Source organism: Cyanistes caeruleus, chromosome 2 (genome assembly GCF_971803275.1).
Source record: "Cyanistes caeruleus chromosome 2, bCyaCae1.hap1.1, whole genome shotgun sequence".
NCBI classification, from domain to species: domain Eukaryota; kingdom Metazoa; phylum Chordata; class Aves; order Passeriformes; family Paridae; genus Cyanistes; species Cyanistes caeruleus.
Window position 1 is genome coordinate 48855553 of NC_141702.1, and position 22101 is coordinate 48877653.

Below are 22101 nucleotides of genomic sequence, written 5' to 3' on the forward strand. Positions count from 1 at the left end.
GTGTGGCGGGTTGAGAGGTGAAAGATCAGGCGGGGCGGCGGGAAGATGGCGGCGCTGGCGGTTGCCGGGCGGGGGACGCGGGCTCCGTGAAGGGATGGCGAGGCGGGCGGCGCGCAGCGGCTGAGGCTCCCCCGCCGCTCCCCCGCGGGCCCCGCGCGCTCCTGTCGGTCGGTCCCATGAGCGGGGCGGGCGGTCTGGCGTGGCGCGCGCTGCACGCGCTGGTGCGCGCCTTGCTCTGCTTGCAGCGCGCGCTACTCGCGTGCCTGCGTGGCCGCGCGGCCGCCGCCGCCGCCACCTCTTGCGCGCTGCTGGCACCCGCCGCCCGCGCGCTCGGGTTCCGCGAGGCGCGCGCGGCCTGGCGGCGGCGGGGACCCGCGCACGGCGCGGCGGCGCGCGGACGGCAACGGTGGCGCGCGGACGGGCGCGCCCTGCGGAAGCTGCCGGTGCACGTGGGGCTGGTGGTGACCGAGGATGAGCCGAGCTACGCGGACATGGCCAGCCTGGTCGTGTGGTGCATGGCCGTGGGCATCTCCTACGTCAGCGTCTACGACCACAACGGTGAGCGGCGGCCGCGGTGCCCCAAGTCCCCGTCTCGGGCGGTGCCCGTCCTGGGAGCGCTTCCTGGCGTGGAGCCCGAGGGCCGCGCTGTTCTGGGGTCTTCCCAAGTCCGGTGCTAACCTCTCTGCTGACAGCTCCTTTCCCATCATCTGGAACTGTTTGGCCACTTCAGAGCCTCTGTCACTGGGGGACCTGGGGGATGGCCCAATGGCCCAGCTCCCGTGTCGCGATGAGCCGCGACCCAACCACATCCGTGGGTTGTCAGGAACCGCTGACATCTGAAAGTGTAGGGCAGGGACTGTCAGTAGGGAAGAGCTTCAGGCTACCTGCTCTTATGAGTGCGGTTTATGAGCTAGGGCTGAACCTCCATGAGTGGATGAATGAAAGTAGCCTTCTATTTTCATGTACTCCTGTGTGAAGAAACAGGATGGATGAGTGGTTAAACGTAAGCATGTATGTCCTGCGTGCTGTCTGTATTGTGAAGTTAAATTACATGATCTGCATTTGGTGCTGCTTGGCATTTGAGTTGACTCTTGAGTTGAGCCAGTGCTTCTGGAAACTGGTGTTTTTTCATGTCTGCTGTGTGATTTTATTTATTACTGCATCTCAGGTGTAAGATCATTGAACTCTGGCTCTTGGAGGTAAGTTGATTCCACGTCACTGACTATCATAAAGATAAGCTCAGAGTCTGGATTTCACATACTGTGAGGAAATCATGGAACAAATCTGGCTTCCTCATGCCTGTCCTTTCCTAGTGGGGAGTTAAAACGAGCCATATTCAGGATATTCTTTGGTGATACTTTCTGTCCAGCTGTTGAGATAGGATCTCTAACCTGTATTGGACAAGCTGTCAACTCAGAAGGGCTAGCAATACATGACATGGACTGTGTCCTGTTTCTGTCCTCTGCAGAGGAAAAAAAAATCTTCATTCTGAAGATCCCTGTACTCTTGCTGTGAGGGGTGAGACTGTAGGAGACCAGGCTTCAGCTTGTTTTGAGCCACTTCCAATGGCTGTTTAGAGGTATCCTGCAGGTCAGGTGAACTGTGTTCAACTGTGTTCTACCAGGCTTCAAGTACAGTTGTCTTCTAGTACTCTTTCAGGAAATGCCCAGCAGTGCATGCCACGTAAGTAGGTGAAATCTTTTGTCATCAAGTGTGCAAAAGCATCTGAACTCTACAGGCCTTTCCTCGAGCATAGACATTTGTGATTTTTTTAAAATTTTTTGCTTTGTTTTAAACCATCACTACTTGTAGTTTTGTTTCATGGTTGATCCTGCCTATGTGATAAAAGACTCAGAAGACTTGACTTTCACTAAATTCTCTAAGATCATTATGAGAAACTGGGCTTAATACCAGTCACTTAGCAGTTTAAACTGACCATCTGTGCAGGGCTGTTGTGGAACTTGGTTATGTTGTATTTCAGAGGGAGAACACTTCCTTGTTTGGAGGTCAAAGAATGATATAAACTATTTGTATAACATCTCAAGCACACAGAGAACAGCACCTTCTGAAAAGTCATTTATATGTTGTCAGTTTTTACTCCCAATTTGGAAAGCATTCAACCAGGTGAAATGCTGCAGAACTAACAGTACCAAGGAAGGGGGAGAGAGTTTCCCTTATAGCTTGAAGAGAGACATTTTTATTGTATGGGATCTTTAACGTGTGTCAAACCTCAAATAAGTTATGGGCAATATTGCCTAAAATCTTACATATGTGCTTAGATCCTTTTTAGATTCCAGCACTATGCTCCACAAATTATATGTATGAGAACTGAACTGATGAACAGATCAAGCTGAGAATCATGTTTCTTGGTCGTCTTGGTTTTCATCTTGCTTACTGTGCAACACTGAGGAGGGAGAAGGCACCAGACAATGCTTAGGTAGCCCCTGTTGCTGAGCTCCTGTCTCACAGTAAGGAACCAGAGGTATAGCAGTGTCTGAAACATTCTTTTTTGAGAACCTACTACTGCTTCTCCAGCATGTGTTGAAATTTAGTTTGATCTAAGACTGACTGTTAGAAGACTAAATATGATGACCAGAAACTACAAGACTTTGTCCCCTGAAAAGCTGATACTCTTAGCAGTTCAGAAAAAAAAAAAAAAAGAGTCATTTGCTGCTGTATCCATGTATTGTTTCATTCATTTTAAAGTTACATATGTAAATTGTTCACTTTTGTTCCATGTTGTAATGATGTTATTTTTTGTTTCGGTGTTGGGAATTTTTTTCTTTTTAGTTTGGTTGTTTTTGTTGTTCTAAGTGCAAGTTGTGTGATGAGTGTGGATTTAAATTTTTTATTCTAAAGTTACATGTTAAGAGATTTTTCTGTCACCTCTGAGATCTGAAAATATAGCTATTACCTCATGATTTCAGTATCAAAACACATTTTTCAGTAGCTTGTTCTTCTGTTTTTCTCTGATACCAGAGTATGCTAGTTTAACTGCTAGCTTGATTTTCAGTTTGTTGGAGCAAAACTGAAGAAGGCAGAGCAACTGAAATGTTTTAAATCTGTGGCTTGTACCAAACTTCCAGGGTTGATGAGAATAGCCTGCCTTTACACATCATGTTCCACACACGCGTTCAGTGGATTGTCCAGGATAGCAGCCACAACTGTTTTGTGCACAGCTGAGCTTTTTAGACTGACTTCAGTTTCAGAGAGCAGTATATGGTAACTGCTGGTAATAGCACATATGCTGCCTTTCTTTTGGTGCTAAGCTCCTTAGGGTGTCTTGATTGAGCATACAACATTTCCATTGTCATTAAGTAGGATGTTGCAGCTGTTGCTAAATCCGGTGCTCAGTGGTGGTGGAGTCTGTAACTCTCAGCACTAACACTGATAATAGTGAAGGTGAATAAAGTCAGGTACAGCTTGTCCTAATCAGTAGCAGGGGATGACCCTTAATTAGAGTGTGCACTTGTTTCACTCCAGATAGTGAGTGGTGCTTTTGGGCTGCTGAGCTGCTTCTGTTGAGGGTTTGTGTTCATACAAACGTACCAACTATTGATTTGTCAGAATCCACACTAGTGCTGGCTGTGGTGAAGAAGGAAAACTAATTATGAGTGCTCTGGATCACTGTTAGCTGTGGGTGAGGTGTATGTTTCTTTTCCTTCACGGCATATCTGTATTACTGAGATTCTTTTGATTGCAACAGGAAACCTTATTTACAAGCATGGGCTTCCATGGTTGCCTTCTCTGCAAGAAGCAGTGTATCGGTTTCCTGCAGAAGGATTAAATTCAAAATATTTTCATATAGTAGTTTAGGTTAATTGCCGCTTCTATAGGAGGAAAGGGAAGCATGAAATTCTTCACAGAAGTGCTTGATAAGATTTGTTTATAGTAATGAATTTCTATATTTGTTACAAAATTACAAAAGAGAAGTTTGTTCATGTATTCTGCAGCATCAAAATACGTAGCTGCATTCCAGCTAACACTGTTCTGTTGCAGCAGCTGCACCAGTAACTGTAAAGGTAACTTGGCTGGAGTTGTGCAGGGCTCAGAACTAAGACTTTGTTGCCTCAGCATGCTTAGGGACCCGAGGTGGCCTGGCTTTACTGGCCCTGGTGTGTGGAAGCTCTTTCAATTTTCATTGATGTGCAGCATGACAAAGCCATAATAAACTTAATGCTGCTGTGAGCACCTGAGTTAAATAATGCAAATTAAAGTTTCAAGCTTTTGATCAAGAATTTATTTCTGTTGACTTTGGTATTGCCAGTCCTATTACTTGGCAGAAATCCAGCCATCCTTGTCAAGACCTTATCTCTGAGGAAATACTGCAGCATTGTTGCAGTCAGAAGGCATTGATAATACAATCATATAACAGCACTTAAAATACCTTCTGGGGAGCAGAAGCCTTTACTAGTGCTATATACTTTAACTTCCTTTTGGTAGTTGTTTTGCCATTTGGGAGAGTTTGATTGAGTGTTACTTCTGTGAAGCTTTCCTGATGTAGTTTAGGACAACTCTAGAGTGTTTTTTGGGAGCTTGCTGAATTTTGGCATATGGGTACTTTGGACTCCTAGATAGATGCTTCAGGCTGAAGGTTTCTTAAAGCCCATAGTGTGACTGTATTGAAAATTTGGAGTTACTCATCCTGGCTATAGCTTTCTAGTGAACTGCTTTACTTCTGACTGCTTTTATCTTAAAAACTCTTTGGAAGGCTAGAGTATGCAAAAGAAATTATTTCATTAGCCCCAAAGTAGGCTTCTAGTCTCTTCTAGATTACTTGGTAGTTTAGCTGATTTGATCAATCCATAAAATCTTCTGTGTGTACAGCATGTTCATTTTACTGGGCAAGATGATTGTGTTGTGGTTTTATGTCACTGGAACACTTGTGAGATACCAATAACACGTGGCATCTACTGAGGGCCTTCATCCATGTGAAATTTCACATTCAGCAGTTGAAATTTGATGTTGAGTTGAGAGGAGTTCTCAGACGACATTTATTAAACGGATAACACTCATCTGTAGAGGTAATCTGCTTAAAGGAATGGAAAAATATGAAAGAGGTATAATCTCCTTCAGTTGCTGATGAGCTCCTACTCTCTTAGTGCAGAATGTCCCTCCAAGAAGAATGTGGAAGGAATGGTCACCTGTGAAGTTCTCAGTTATAAGTCAAATTCTTTGTTTGGTTAGTGCTGTCTTAAATGGCTTTAATCTGACTGAAATTTAAGTGACTTCAGCTACATTCAAAATTGGATTGCTTTTTTTCCTAGACTCTTGGAATAAAGGAGGTATTTGTTTGTAGCTTTCCATATCGTGTGAGGTCCAGTGTAATGGCCATGCTTTCCTCTGTTATCAGCCAGCATGATCCAACAGGATGTAGGCAAAAGTTGTTCGTGTACTAAAACGGTTTCTTGCACGTGCATTCTTTGAAGTGGCTTATTATTTGATGTTCTTAAAATGTTAGTACACGATAACAATTACAAGTTCTTATTACTCTTTCCTTGTCAGCACTGCAAAGAAGTTGAGAAAGCAAATAACTGAAATGTTGTGGAGATATGTTCTTTACTAGACTCCACTTTGGTAAGGTGTTCTCTTGCAAGGAAGAGCCAATTCTTTTTCTGTGTTTTACCAGATTCTGCTGTTTTAAAAAGCAAGGCAATTAAGAATGTGCAACTTTGAGGCCTTATTAAGGGCATTAGCAGGTGGTGGCTGTGGTAGTCTAGTCAGACAAGCAAATAGTTGATATCACTTGGTGTTTCTTCTTCTCTGGCACTTCTTGTTGTGTCAGTTCTTCATTTCCAATTCAAGATCCTTGTCACCTCAACACCTGCTGAATTTGCAATCTCTTAATTACAAACTTAATTTGTCAATATCTAACCCTAAAATACTGCAACACTATGGTTGCAAGCAAAGGGGCATGGCTTGTAGCTGCTGTAAATGTGAGCAAAAGGTGTGTGCCCTGGAAAAGACCTGTGTAATGAGGACTGCTGCAGGAAGCTGTAACACTCCTGGTTTGCCTCAGCTCTAACAGCAACAAATGACTGACACCATGCTTGCAGTTTGTGTTACAAAAACAAGTAGTATCCCTGAAAACAGCTCACAAATTCTCAGTAATTAAAAGAAACCAAGACAGGAAGTTTTATGCTCTTTTGCTTTGGGAATTTTAGTGCTTAAAATACATGTAATTCTTAGAACACTTCATTTGCAGGAATATGCACATTTGCACCAGCTTGCAAAGCTGCAAGTGTTCTGACTGAACAAATGTTTCTGCTTTTCAAAACCAGAAAATCTTCTGATAAGAAATAATAGTGACAATTTCATGTTTGTGTTCCATATTAGAAATATGAGTAGTGCTGCTTTTTTTTTTCATTTAACAGCAAACAGTTGTTGCTAAAACTTAATAGACCTTTGTCAAACCATAATTTTTTATAATGTTAAAATTACATTATGGACTTGCTTTCACTTGTGTGGAAGACTGTGAACAAAATTGAAGGGTAACAGTGAATCAAGAGTTAAATTTCACTGCCTAGGAACACATAATTCTGCTACTGAGTTGGCCTACTCATGCACTTGTTTGCTATATTTGTCATGCTTAAATTAAGCAACAGCATCTCCCAGAACTAACTTGGGTGCATTTACAAAGTTTTTTAAAAAAAATGAGTCTTGTAGATAAATGGGGTTTTGAGTTACTGTAAGGGAAAGGAGAATATAGCTGAGTCACGACCGTGTAAAATTACTGAAGTTGAATATGAATTTGGCCTGTGAACGTTGCATTTGGCAGGACTGTGTTAGCAGTGATGAGCATTCATAAGTCTCTTGTGCACTGACTGAGAGACAAATGTTGAAGGAGTATTCCCAAATGCTGTTGGTTTTTAATTAAGATCTGAGTTGGTCTGAATTTTTACTGCCTTCTGCTGTGCTTCAGGATCTTCTCTTCAGGAAAACTGTGTATGTGTCAAGGTTGGTGGATCAGTGGGAATTTAGGTGTGGAGGCCTTTTCCAAGGAAGGCATACTGCAACTATGTGGTACAACTACAGTAGCTTCCTATTTGTTAAACCACTATTCCAAGAGCCATGCAGTCTGCAAGTTTGAACAGCTGAGGGGGTGGGTGAGATAAATGAGCAGAATAGAAGGGTGATACTCAGATAAATCTTAAGAACACATTTCTTTAGCAAGTCTTCTGTATCTGTTGTGTGTGTTAAGAACCTTCACTTTGGAGCTGGACTAATTCCATTATCTGATGTCTCTTTTTACTGAGAAGCAAACACGTTGGTCAGTTCTTCTACTTGTCCTCAATGTCTTAATTTACTTCAGAGCTGGAGTGTGGAATCTTAAATTAGTTCTTCCAGTCTTTGTCAGAAGTAGACAAAAACCTTGCATGAGAAGGGATTTGATATCATTAGTGTTGGGTGGAAAAGGGGAAGAAGAGCAGCAGCTTATTTTCCAGGTTGGGAGCCTTTCATAATTATGTCACATGTTTGTCTGGATATTGAACATAGTTTTATTTCTCATGTCTAAAACTGTATGGAAGTCAAGTGACTCTTAATGGTGAGGCACATGCAGCCTTGTACAGATTTTCCTTGAAGAGGCTGCAGGATTAGCAGTTGCAGTGGCTGCACTGCTGCTGACCTTGGGAGTAAGGAAGACAATCTGTGCTAACCCCAGCACAAAACAGACTAAGCCAGAGTTGTATGAAGCTATATTATTTAAAGAAGCATCCTCAATTTCTGTTATGTATAAGTATACCCCAGAAAGCAGGAACACAAAGAGCAGCAATTTAACTTTAGTTTAAACTTAGTGAAAGTATTCTAACACACTTTTTTCTGTAGAGGTTTGTGCCTTACCACAACTGGCTTTTCCATAAACACGTGAAATCCATTATAAGCATCGCTAACACTTCTGTAATCAAATAGTTTATTTTTACAGGCAGTATCCAGGATGAGAGGAAAAATACTTTGCCACCTATTAAAACCTCTGATGAAGCCTGTAGAAAAGTTCTAATTCGTTAGGCCTAAAGGCTAGCATATTAAATAAATTCATTGTATCACTTCATATGGCAAACTAACTCCTAGTGTATTATGGTCTTAATCCAGTTATACAGTTTGACCAATGTGGGAACTGCTGTAGCAGTTCCAGATCCTATAGTCAGGTTGTGGTACTGAATACTAAGCCTGATCATGAAATTGTGTGTCTTACATTGTCTTTTGCACTGTCTGCATTGTAAGATTAGTTTGCTAATTTGTGGGCATTTTTAGACTGGTCAGCGGAAGTGTTTGACATAAGATTTCTGAATGAAGCTCAGTAAAAACCTCTGAATACATGTGATAAAAGCATTATGCAGTTCCTGAGTGAATATACCTAGCCATGCTTTTGGATTGTAAATATTTAAATTGTAATATTTAGATTTTGCTGTGGTATTTGATTAGAAATAGAATTATGTTTCTCAAAACCTAGAATTTATTTTAGTACAGGAATCCAAGTATGTTTGAAGCAGGCTTTTGTGATTTCCTGTATTCAAAATGTGTCTAACTTAAATATGTAAGTATAAAAAAGCTTTGGGGACTGCATGAACTCCTTGAAACATACAGCTTGCGAAATTCTCTTATTAGGAAATCCAAGCTTTCGGATGGCCTAAGAGTGGGCAGTTACTGAGATCTGAAATGCTGATTTAGTGGTGATTTGCTTTGCTAGCTTGCAGCCTTAGGGATGTGGCAATAAGTAGTAGGAGACTAAAGCAGTGTGGGCAATAAAGAAATTTGGTGTTTATCTGGCTTGGTCATTCTTTGCTGATTATTGCTTTCTCTATTTCTAGGATACTAAGGACAATGAAGTAAGTCTTAAGCTATCCCTTACGCAGTTGCAAGTTGCTGCTTAAATCAGGCTGGGTGAAAGAAAAACAAAAGCACATGATTTGTTTTTCCAAGGTCACTCAAATTAGTCATGTGCAGTAGCATTCACTTTGAATTCTTATCTGCACTTGTGAACTCCAGTCTGAAACCAGTACTGACTAGTTTTTTCTGCTTGTCTAGTGTCAGATTTATTTTGTAACATCCCTTATAGGAGTTGGCTGACACACAATGTTATTTTTTTTTTTTAAAAGGTATTTTCAAGAGGAATAATTCAAGATTAATGGATGAAATTTTAAAACAGCAGCAAGAACTCTTGGGACTAGATTGCTCCAAGTACACCGTGGAATTTGCAAATCACGACAAAACTGGTCAAGGTAAGATGAACTACAAGAGGGGCTTGGTATGCCTCTAAATACCTGTATATCAATGATATATCTCCTATGTACAGTGACCTTTTTCTTCATTAAGAACTGATTATCAGAAAACATGCAATCTTCCTGGTCTAGTATTAAACTTCCATTGTGCTTTTTTGTTGTTAACTAACAGCAAAGCATTGATCTCTCCTTGCTGTAATAACCATTACTGGGTGGTCTGATCTTTCCTTCAGCCTGACTGTTGTGCCACAACCTCTTCAATGCATCAGTGTGGCTCCACTCCCCACTGTTTCAGTGAAATGAATTCTTTTGGTGAGAGTTGAAAAAGCATTGAAGTGTAAGGGGACTAATGTCAAGTTAACAATGTGTGTGCTTCCATCTTTCCAAACATACACCTCAAAGTGGGAAGGAGAAAGGGAAAGAGCAAGACTGCTGGTTGTCATGGCAAGGTGCAATACCATCAGGAGGGTAGAGGGCACAAGTTGAAAAAATAAATTTGGTAATAGCAATAGCTTTTGCGCGTAGTTAGATGTGGAAAGCAGGAGTAGGTTTCAAGGTTGATGTTCCTTATACAGTAATATCTGCTGTAAGTACTCATTTGCTTATCTGCTGCCTAAGACAAATCCTAGAAGTCTATTCAAAATATAATAAATCACAGGCATGTACTTGAATCAGACCTTTGTCTTAAAGGGATGAGCTGATATAGCTCTCCTAACTATGACTCATAATATTTAAGTAGGTCTTGTAAAAAAATACCTAAACAACACTTATGTTTTAAGATCATCATAGTTCAAAGACTTACGAAAAGACTGCACAAGTTGTGGTACATTTATCTGCATTTAAAATGTTGCTTGCAAGTTTTGCCTCTCCTATGAGACCTGACCAGATACCAAAATCCTTTGTGCCAATTTTCCAGTATAAAGTATAATATTGTAGCATGAACTTGTGTTATGAACAACTTAGCTTAAGATGCTAGCATTTATGTGGAAGAACCAGGTTTTGTGCTATTTTTTTTCTTCCTGTGAAGGTTGAAATAACCAGCAGAAAATGGGGTAGGCTATTAATGTCTTAAACTCCAGCATTCTTAGCTACACTTACCTAAGTTGGAATATTTATGTTCACACAAAACAAACTACTGAAAGACTTCTCAGACTTGCTGATGTAAAGAGTGCGTTTAAATCTCAGGAACCTTTTGTGCTGGAAACTGTGAAAAGCAGAGGTGTTTGCTGTTCTCTTTTAAAATTCTTCATTCTTTTTTAGGAGCCTTCACAGTCAGATCAGATGCTTCATGTTTTAAACTAACAAACTGACATCTATCCAGTTTATTATTATCTGCAACTTTTCACTTCAGAAAAACAAAATTATAAGTATTACATTTAGGCATAAGGTTAAATATTTTTTTAATGTAGGACATTTGATGCAAATTTGCACATCAAACAATATTAAGGAACAAATATTTTCATTGTTGGGGTTTTGGCTAGATGAACTGAGGGGTTTTAGGTGTTCTTATGAATCTTGACTGTGCTGTGTGGTCCTTCGCAGTCAGGTTCCGCAGTTTTAAGAAACGTTATTTTTAAGTATCTGGTTATAACTATCATAAGTTTGGTTTCAGCCTGAAGTGTTGACACTTTGGTGTTTAACCCTTTTAACTTCAAGCCAACTTCAAGTCAGTTTCTGTGACCTTCAGCTTCATTGGCATGTTTACCTCTTGGGTATCTTACCAGAAGTGACAATGATGCAAGTCATGTAGTATGGGAAGGCTCTTGCCTCTCAATAGTGTAGAATTAAGATAATTATTGTTGTGAAATGTCCTCTTTAAGTCACACATATAATTACAGATGAATAGATGAATTCTGGATTATTATCTTGTTCCAAGCTTCAGTGTAGAAATCTTAGATGCTTATTGTAACTCTTGCATCAAGATGCTGTGATCAGATTGAGAGAGGCCCCCAGCTTAATCATTATGTCATTCAAATGTACACAGTAGCTGTTAAAAACACCTTCCTCTTCTAGGGTAGAAATTAGTTTGTTGGGTAATTTTTCTTTCTCTGAACCTCTTTAAGTTACTATCCAAGCACCTTTCTTCTTAGTGCTTTGCCTGACAGCATAAAAACCAATCCAGATTTCCTGGAAAACTACGTTTCAAGACTGAATTAAACCCCTTCTCACAAGACTTCTCAAAGCAGTTTTCTTAAGCTTGTGTTTTAGTAACACAGCAAATCCAGAAAACTCTTGCTCACTTCTCTAAGAGACGGGTGAGGTATATCTGTGACTAGTTGTAATATACAAATTAAACTACAAGTTACTTTTAACTGTATCTGTGACTAAAGCACATGCAAAACAATTACATTTCTGTTGCTTTTAAACTATGTTTTGTACTTTCAGTTTTAAATTGCCAATCTACATTGAAGGTGCTGTCTCCGGAAGATGGAAAAGCAGACATAGTCAAAGCTGCTCGGAACTTCTGTCAGTTGGTAGCACAGCAGCAAAGAACACATTCAGACCTGGATGTGAATATGTTAGACAACTTATTAAGTAGTAAGTATAATATGGAGGGGAAAGAGGACTCAATTAATAACAATTTGGATACTAGTAGATTTACTGCTTGGAATGTATGCATTTTGATGCTTAGTCTATTAGAGTAAGTTATGATTATTGCTTTTAGGTTTCTGTTAAGAATTTCTTACTTGTTTATTGCCTTTTGAGCTGTTTTTTTTAAGCAGAAAAAATCTTTAGCAGAAATCTTAAGCTAATTTGCAGTTTTGGCTTTTCAGAGTTTACAGCCTCTGTGGTATGTTCTGCAGTGAGCTTTTTGAAAAAGTACTGTTGGGATTACCTAAAACTAGGCTATTCTAACTTACATTAACTACCTGCAAGTTGCAAGCTGCAAACATGGACGGGCAGAGTTTTTTCCAGATCTAGTTACAGTGATTAAAGCTGTTCCTGCCGCCTGACTACTACTCCTAGTGGAAATGATACAGTACTTGCTGTTCTCTTACTGCTGTATAACACACACTAGCTTAGTTGTCTTCATTACTAATTCATGCAGATTACTGATTCTGCAGTGAGATGTGTGGCTACATGCAATAGTTGTGAAAAGAGCAGGACTGCCCTAATATCACACCTGGGAGAAGAAGTTTAGAATTAGCATCCACTTTTCTAGTGGTGCTCTGGAGCTCTAATGAGTTGCTTAGCTTGCCTAGGTGATCCGTGCATGTTAGTTGCAGCTGTAATTAGCTCGGTAGGGTTCAGGTTTCAGATTGCACACTTGAACTGGGATGTCTTTTGGCATGTTACTGTAGTGTGGTTCCCATTAATTGGACTTCAGAGACTGATTTTTTTCATGTGGGTGGTCAGCTGAATTGTTCTGTGAATGGACCTCCATGCCAGTTTGGCCAATTCAAACTGAATTCCATCCCTGTAGGAATTGTACCCTCCTATAATGGAACTATTGAATGTATTTAATAAGGCACTTGAAGAAGAACTTGGGACATCTATTCTGTTATACCCCAAAGGCAATTAAAGGAAATTAACAGTCGCTTCTTCAGAACAGTCGCTAATCTAATGGAGAACCAGTGACAATTGTTACCTGTTGTATGTATTTTGGCCAGTGATCCTTAACTGGAGCTTTTCAAACTTGTTGGGGATCTTCTGTCTGAATATATTAAAAGTATTAGGTCCAATCTTTAAATCAGCAGGTAACTTTTTTAAATATTGCATGCAAGCTGAGCACAGAAAGATTTAGTCTGTCAAAATGATGAAGTTTGAAACAAGCTGCTTCATGTATTTTGCTAATAATTAAGGATAATATCTATAACTAGTGTGCTACTTATTAATTTGTTTACTCAATGTTTAGGACATTGTTGGAGGTGAAATATTGTTTCATGACTTATTTAGCAGCAGCTTTTGAAATTTTGTTTTACCTGTAGGCAAATTTAGTTTGGGTGTATTTTTAATGGAACAGTATTGAAAGTAAGCATCTGTGCATTACTGAATTGAGAGCATGTTCTGAAAAGCAATACTTGAACAGTTATATTCTGAAAGTTTGCATTCATAGTGTCTTATATAAATCTCTGGAGTTTTACATTTTTATTTAAATACCTGTTAATGTAGTTTTTAAACTTTTTGTTCATGTTTAGGGTGCAGTTATTGAAGCCTAGTCCTAAAATGGTATGATTCTAGCTTGTCATGTGGCTTTTCTTGTTCTTAATTCAGTTGTGCACTTAATTCTTATAGCTTGAGTTTTCTGCAGTGTAAGAGTACTTTCTTCTGAGCAATGCCTCAGCTAACCAGCTTGTTTTCAGAAAAGTAGGTGCCAGCTGCATTTTAATACTGTCTCTGCTTGCTGTCTATCTCCCTTCCAGCAAAGAACATGACTATCAATTAAGGCTACTCAAGTTGCCCAGTAAAATCTATGTGGAGAAGAGTAGAGTTATCAGTTCTAAAATTCCTTTATGTTCCCCTTGCAGAGCTCCTGACCTAGCAGGGATGTTGCCAGATTCCCATCCTTTGAGTGTGCAAGTCTTTTGGCCTCCTTTGTCTTTTAAAGTCTGCTTCCAAATCCTTGTATCTTGCATGTGCTAAACTTGACTGCTGTAACTCTAGCAGCTCTGAGGGAGCTTCCACATGTAAATTATCTGTAGCTCTGCTATGTTTAGGTAGACAAATGGATTCAGAGTGGAAAATACATTACTGTGCCGTTTAGTAGGCTGTTCTGGCAGTAATACTACAGCGTGCATTTTCATTTTCCTTCAGTTAGGAAATGTTTGCATTAACTGGGCTCTCTGAAAGTCTTTCCCTGTTTGAAAAGCCATTGCAGTGTTGAAGATCCTGCCACTGAACCAGCTGAAGAGTACTCAGCTATTGAATCAGCTGATGAGTAAAGCTGTCCACTTCCTCCAGAGTCCCCACTTCTAAATATTCACAGCTTCCCTGCAAAGTTCTTTCATACTAACATGCTAGCTTCTGAATGCATAAGTGGCTTTTGCTTTGCCTATTTTTTCTTAACTTATAGATAAGAGAGATAAGGACTGTGGCATAAGACACTCCTATATAAAAACTTCATCCTTCCTTTGAAATGCACGTGTTGGGGAAAATAGCTTGTTTACCTCTGATAAAAGGTATCATAACTATTGTGGTGATGCTGTGGGGAGGGAGGATGTGAACTTTTTGAAAAATCTCCAGGTTCAGTTTCAAAATCTGGGAGGAGCAAAATCTGACCTTAGTTTCCTTTTCTGTTATTCCCGAAGTTAAGTTTCTCTACAACTAATCTGAAAATTGTAAAACGCTCTTGTGTAGTGTTTTTTTTTTTTTTTTTTAATTCAAGAAAATGAGTAAAGAATTGAGAAGTAACATTGGAAGTTTGGAGCAGCTATTTAAACTTTATCTGCTAAAGGTAGTCATTACCCACTATAAGCACTCCTGCATTTAACCTGCAGAATTGATGGATAGTGGAAGGGGTGACAAGAAATTACCTTCAGTAATCATGACTAATTGCAGCATTATAGCAAAACAGGGTTATGATTCCTAGAATGCTTTTCCAATGAGCTAGGTAGGTAGGTGCAAGAGGAACAGTTTAACTTCTTGGGTCCCCTTGGGGTGCTCTGCTGGTTTTCACATGTTGCTCTAATCAACTTGCTAGAATTAGCAGGGAAAGCTGGACTCAGACTACTCATTCTAAGCCTATTTCCTGTCTGTCAATTTTAGCCTGGAGTAGCTTAGGCACTACAGAAGTATATGGAAGGGAGACAGAGGTAGTGGTGTTTGGTCCCTAATTGTCTTCAGCCTCACAAGATGAGTAGGATGATTTCATGAGGGAAAGGACTGGCTGGGGTTTTAAGGTATGGGTAGTGAGAGTGTAGGCACCTAGTGGAATTTATCGATATTATCTATCTCTGCCCTAGAATGTGTCAGGTTGTCCACATAGTAACAGAAAAAGGCATACTACTCTATTCTTCCTCATTCATCTAACCAGAAAGATGCCAGCTGCAATAGTTTCCTTGAAATTTTATAGTAAGTTGGTTTTAAAATTTCTGTCCAGTCTCATACTGAGAGAGACAAGTCATCTAACAAGGTGTGTTTGTTTTTTTTATTGATGGTCTGTAGTACAAAGGTGTTCTTCAGTGAAACTTTCTTAAGCTTAATAGTCTTTTTACTCTACTTGACTGCAGCTCCACATAGTTAAGTAAGCACTGTAGTAGGCAGACTCAGGGTATAGCATGTTCTGTGCTACTAAAATGGAGTTTGCCAAGGCAAAACTAGAACAAGTCAGATAAAACAGGATTGTTTTATCCGATTGCTGTTACTCAAAATAATGTAACTGTTGCTGTTACTTCCACAGAAAGTCTTTGAAAACTAGCTCACATACAAATAACAGTCCAGCTGGGCCTGCAGTGGCTGCTTAAGCTTTTGCTCAGTTGGTCTTTCAGGTGTTGCAAGACCAGTCTGTCCTCTTGGGCTTTTAATTGTTAACTTGTCCTTGGGACCTTCATTTTTTTTAAAAAAAGGCATTTAGTAAAAAAGTAGATTGCCTTAGTGTTTAGAGCTGAAACAAGTCCTCTGATGAATTTATTAAAACCTGGTGTAACTTGTTATTACAGGTACAAATGGATTTCCTGATCCTGATTTAGTCTTGAAGTTTGGTCCTGTGGACAGCACATTAGGATTCCTTCCATGGCACATCAGACTGACAGAAATCATGTGAGTTGCTTATAAATGTTGTGAAACACAATGGATTGAATAATGTCTAGCTAACCAAGTCTTTATGACATAACTTATGGAACTGGCCAGAAGAGGAGATCCAGCTAAACAAGTATCTGGAGACTGATTTGAGGGTATTTTACAATTATTAAATGGAAACTGTTAAAAATTCATTGTTGGTTTTTTAGCCCTGACTAGGCAACAGCAGGCTTCATGCCTCAGGTTTAAGGAACAACTTATGTCTCCATCTAGGCTGTGGTCCAGTCCCACTTAGCAGTGTTCCTTCCATCACTGTTGATTTTCTGTGGCTTACAGGTTTCTGAGAGGGAAACTAAGGATGTAAGCGAAACAGGTTAATACAAGAATATCGCACTTTTGGATTACTTTTCAATTTTAGCAATAACTGAACTGACTGGATTTGCTGAACTCCTTAAATCTGAGAGCATTTATAACGCACTGAAATATGTGGGCACACCTGTGCTGCTCCAGCTTTTCATTGATTTGAAGGGCCCTGTGTGCTTTAATGGGAGGCTTTGGTTTAGAGTGACTGGTTTAGTTGTTAGAGTTGAATGATAGTAACCATGTTGAGAACAACTTCACAAGGTTATTCAGATAGTAGCTTGCTTTTAGTGATAATCCTGAGTGGCTGTATGAATAGTGTGGTGTTTATAAAAGCTAATTTTAATGTTTCTAACTTGCTTTCTCAGTTCTTTGCCTTCCCACCTAAACATCAGCTATGAAGACTTTTTCTCTGCCCTCCATCACTATGCAGCCTGTGAGCAGCGCTGGGGAAAGTGACTTCGGGCTGAGTGCATGGAGTTAGGCTTTCTGTGGGAAGGAATTGATGTCTGTTTACAAGCACCTGCGACCCATAAGTCTGGTTCATAGTCCTTTCTTAATTTATCAAAAAAATTCAATAAAGTGTCTTACCTTTCTAGAGAGCCTGTGTGAATGCGTGAGAATCTGTGGGGAGGGGAATTCACAGATTTCCTCTTTGAAAAAGACAATTACTAAAACAAAGCTGAATTGCTCTCACTTTGACATTCAAGTGTCAAAATGAACGTGCAAGAATTAAGTGTTGTAAAATCTACAGGACAATGTAAATAGGAGTTCTGTGCCGTGAAGGTCCTTAAAGCTAAGAAAGAACTCCCATCTTTGTTTCTTAATTCTTCATGGTCAGGCATTTCAGAGCTAATGGTTTATCTTCAGATATATTTACTATGTAATATGTGAATTCTAGAGAAGCTGATTTGGTTAACTGGAAATAGGGACTGCAGCTTGGCTGGGATGACTAAGCCAGCTGTAGGTGTTAAGGTCTAGAAATACTGAGAAGATTCCATAAAAAGAGATGGAAGCTTCTATGGTAAGTGGAATAGGCAGTCTGCATTGCACTATCCAAGTTTTTTGTTTGTTTTGTTGTTTTGGGTTTTTTTAAGTGGTGGAATGAAAGCATTTCTACAGCCCTGAGTGAATGCAGCATCTCTCAGCATCAGGTCAGTTTTCCGTTGGGAATAAGCATAAACAGTACTATGTATTGTTTGTATACCTGTTCTCCCTGTAACATGCTCACACAAGGTAACAAGCAGGATGAGGCTCTGGCATCGTTTGCTGAAAGGTTTGAAAATGGGCTGAGTCAGCTACCATGGCTAAATGTGATTTGCTGCTTGTACTTGTGTGCCCAGCAAGGGAGTCTGCTTAAGCCTTTTATTATTTTTATTTGTTCTAAACTGAGCATTAGAAGTTTGAATGGGAGTCTGAAGTGGACAAAGAAGGAAGATGAAGTAAAGCTGCCCTACCGTACATCAGCACTGAGATAATGGAGCAGAAATATTGGCTAAATGGTCTTCGTCATGGAATGGCATGTCTGAGTTACATTCCTATTGTTGGAAGCAGTTTAAAATTGCAAGTTTATGGCTGCATTTGGAAAAAGCAATATATGTTAGATCTGTATTACTGAAGACAAACATTAATACTGCAGCCTTGTGCCCTGCAGGCTGCAGAACTGTTGAATGCTTCATTCTGGAAGTGCTTCCTGTTTCCCCCCCACTACTCTTCAAACTGAGCCTGGCTTTATCTCCTTTGGGATAGCCATGTCACTACAAGGGAAAACAACTGTTTTTAAAAGGGAATTGCCAGATTTTAAATGAATGTCTGCCTCATTGTGAAATGGTGTATTTTAACTTGTTGTTGCTTGATGTAATGTTATAAAGCAGATTGCATAAACTCTTAGCTGCAGTTTTTCATCATACTAAGGTTAGATTGCAGTTACAGAAAGAGATCTGTGGTAAATTTATCTCAGAAAAGAGCAAGGGATATTCAATAAATTAACTAAGGGTTTTAACATACAGTAGTTTTCCATAGGAGCTGGAATACTTAGAATACACTTTGTAGACTGGTCTCTAGTGTGTGCCAGGTCCTGTATTGCTGAGAAGATGAACAGTTGTGCAATGTTTCCTGGGCTCTGTCATTGACATGGGCAAGTTTACTCACTGAGTGTTAAGTTCAACTTCTTTGTGGGGAATGGGTAGCCTGTTGAAGGGTATCTGGAGTATTGACGTTCATCTGTAATAAGAATTTTGTTTCATTAAAATGCAAGGTTGTGTTTATGTTCCAATATGTAAGTGTTACTGTGTCATTGAAGCAGTTCTGGTGCTGGCAGTAATGGGAAAAGCTTAGTTTAGCCCTCAAAAATAATGTATTTTTTATATTTGTATCAAACTGCCAAAGACTACTTCTCGTACCTGAGTTCCCTCAGTCCTCAAACTTCTGCATATCTCAGCTAAAAAGCTGTGTTTAATATTGGAGACAGATCTCAAGGCCTAGAATTTGTCTATAGAGGTTTGCTTAATAAAACTAAAATGATTAGTTCAGCTGCATTTGATTCAACTTAAATCTCTTCTGATGGCTAGTTTAATTGTGAATTAAGTGTTCCTCCTGGAATTAATGTAGTTGAACTAATCCATGTTATCACTTAGTTGGGATTATTTTACTGTCCCTGTGTGGGCAGTCTTCAGTGAGGTGTGCCAAAAGCACTGTGCGTATTCTCGACCTGCTCTCTGAATGTACGTCCTTGCCCTTAGCGCCTCTCTCCAGCTTGTTCTGTGTGAAGGTCTGTGCTATCGCTGTGACATGTTTGGGTACCTGTACATAATGTGTAAAATGAGTTTTTATGATTAGGGAATCGATTTATTGAACTTTATTATTGAAAGCTGAATCTGTAAAACAATAAATCAATAAAAGACTATAATCTTTCTACAGGCTTTGGTGATACATGAATACTTTTGGAAGTTCAGCTGGGGCACTGTAGCCTGATTCATGTTACTACATCACTCTGGGGAAATACAGAATTTCAAATGTTGTATTTTGTGCTCTTCTTTATTGCTTTCTGTAGTGTTAACAACTGGGAAAGTTTTTTATCTACCACTTCCAACTTCTTAGATGCTTTTGTGAAAGCTTTCATAGTAAAACATTTACTGTAAAAATATTTCTTTGATAGCCCTGTGAGCTTGCTTAACTTGTTCCTGGCTACTTAAAAAGCTTGTTTCCTCTCCCTGCTGCTGAGTCAGTCCTAGGCCATGAGCTGTGCTGGGTCTCCTGCCAGCCCTGTTGTGGAGCAGGGTGAAGTGAGTGTGTGGTGCGGAAGAAGCCTTTGCAATCTGAGTGATGCCTGGATGCTCAGCAGGAAAGGGGAAGCTTGTGTCCAGGTGAGTTTTGGAAATGCACTGGGAATCATGGTGCCAAGATGACTTTGAGCCAGCCTGCAACAAAGGCCAGCAGTCTCCCAAGCTGTGTTAGGAACAGTGTTGGCACGTCAGGGGAGGTGATCCTTCCCTCGGATCTGGTGAGACATCTGGAGCGCTGCGTTCAGAGCTGGACTTCCTTGGTACAGGAGAGACACAGATTTAGTGAACATGGTTCACCAAAAGGATGTGATCATTAGGAAGTGGAGCATCTGTTGTACAAGGAGAGGAGGTTGAGAGTTGGAACTGCTCAACCTGGAAAAGGCAGAGGAGGGACCTTGCCAACACACAAATGCATGATGGAAAGGGGAGTAAACCCTGGAAGGGGGAGTAAACCCAGCCAGGCTCTTAGTGATGCTTAGTGGCAGGCTAAGAGGCAATGGACATAAATTGAAATACAGGAGAATGTTGAAACATCAGGAAGACAGTTTCCCATGAGGGTGGTCATAGACAGTGGAGCAGGTTGCCCCGAGAGGCTGTGGAGTCTCCTTCAAAACCAGTATGTGTGTGTGGGGATGAGTGCAGGACTAGATCACCTCCAGAGCTGCCTTCCGACCTCAGCTGGTGGTGGCAATAGAGCAGTGTTAGGTGTGGTGCTGCTGGGCTCTCCTCTCTCAGCTGGATTTTAATAGTCAGCAGTGGAGTCTTGCTGCAGTTAATTTGGCATTTCAGTAGCAAAGAATATTAGAACTTTCTGTATGGTGGAAAATTCTTCAATTGCACCAGTGTGAGAGCTCCCTTTCACAGTAACTGCTACTTATTAACAAATTATTCACATTTCTGTGTATTTTTTTTTTTTTTTCCTCTTCCAGTGGTATTTGGTAGTTGATCTGGTAAAGGAGCTAGATGAGATTCTGAAATAGTTGCTTTGTAGCGAGGAATTTGGGGACATGGATAATAATCCAGCTGTTACAGAAAATAGGCCTACAAAGCAGTTCTTGAAATTACAGTGCTTTTTAGGACTTCTTGTATGAACATGCACTAAGCAACTGTACAGCATAGCATGCTGCACTGAGTTGAAGACTGGTAAGCAAGTAGAAGGTAAAGTGAAGGTCATTATAGAAGAGTATGCTCTTACACATTTGCACATCTGTAAGTGCTTCCTGAAGTACTTGACAAAAATGACAAGAAAATATAACCTGCTGATTTGATTTCCTGTGTATTTCATGAATTCAGCTTTTATGTGAAATCATAACTGCCCTGAATAGTCCCATATGTTTAAGACAATGACATCTTGTCTTTACTGTTGAAATAATATTTCACTATTATTCATGCTTATTCACTGGTAGTGTCAGATAGGTATACCTGTAAACTCAGAGGGCAGGTGCAGAGTTCTGGTCATTTCTGATCCCAAGGTACCAGCAGCCTTGCAGTTAGGCTTTGTCCTGCATTGCCAGCTGGACTGTGCTGCCCAGCCAGTGCTTGAGCAGGAGGAGCTCTGGGGACATGGGGACAGGTGCTCTGCTTCATGCTGGCTTCCATGCTGTCATCTTACCTAAGGGCACTCCTCAGTCATCTGCTCCTTGGAATGACCTTCTCTTTGCTGCTCCTGAGCACTTAATGCAGCAACAGCAGCTTCAGCTCAGGGGTGAGGAAGGGACCGGAGAACAAGGCTGAGTTGTCGCCCATCCTACACAAAGCCTTCCGACCAGTGCTGCTGTGAAGGTTACTATTTGTCCATTTCTCAGCATACCATGAATGAGTGTAAACAACTCCTAGCTGTCTTCTGTTAGCTAAGCTACTTTGATAAACTTGAAATGTTCAAGCTAATGAATCAAAGTCCATGCTTTAAAGCCCACAACTTTTTTTTTTTCCCCTCAGATCTGCCAAATTAAAAGGGAGAGAGACTTGCAAGCCCTTCCTCTGCTGTATGTTTGTGTTAAATGATGTGAGACCTCCTTGGATTCCGTTGAATCACTGCTGAGAGATGTAGGATTATTCCCTAATTGCATCCAAAACAACTTTTTTAGATGATAAATAATATCATGTATTATACAGAAGCACGCCACAACCTAAACTTTGAAGTGCTTCACAAATTAATGTTTAATGAAACTGTTCGCCTGGAGGTTTTTGCTGTACTGTGTAACTGGCTGAATACACACAAGCCAGGGCCCTTTCATCTCTCTGAAAAGCCTTACTGCTTTAATAGAGCATATTTTCTCCAACTGTATGCAGTCAGTCAGTTCTCAGTTTTCTATACATCTCTTCTGGCCTGTAAAAATACTACCTTGTCCCCCCAAAAAGCCCACACATAGTAGGAGATCCTAATGGATGGATTGTATAGAGGATACACTTTTGGGGGAATGGTTAATTGAACAAAACATGATTCATAAATGGTTTTGTAATACAATGCATCGTGGTAAACTATACTATGTTATTGTATAGTGGGGGTGTGGTTGACAGCCAGCCAGACATGAGCAGCATTCACAGTGGCTAAGAAG

The 22101-nt window shown here is 40.3% G+C and overlaps 1 protein-coding gene across 1 annotated transcript; it reads left to right on the forward strand.

Annotated features, from left to right (window-relative positions):
• The first annotated feature begins 65 nt into the window (after positions 1–65).
• NUS1 (NUS1 dehydrodolichyl diphosphate synthase subunit) lies at positions 66–19175 on the forward strand. Its single transcript, XM_023923997.2, has 5 exons — positions 66–558; positions 9099–9221; positions 11607–11759; positions 15821–15920; positions 16628–19175. Exons 1-5 carry the CDS (start codon positions 177–179, stop codon positions 16716–16718), a joined length of 849 nt encoding a protein of 282 aa, XP_023779765.2. The 5' UTR covers positions 66–176; the 3' UTR covers positions 16719–19175.
• Positions 19176–22101: the final 2926 nt, after the last annotated feature.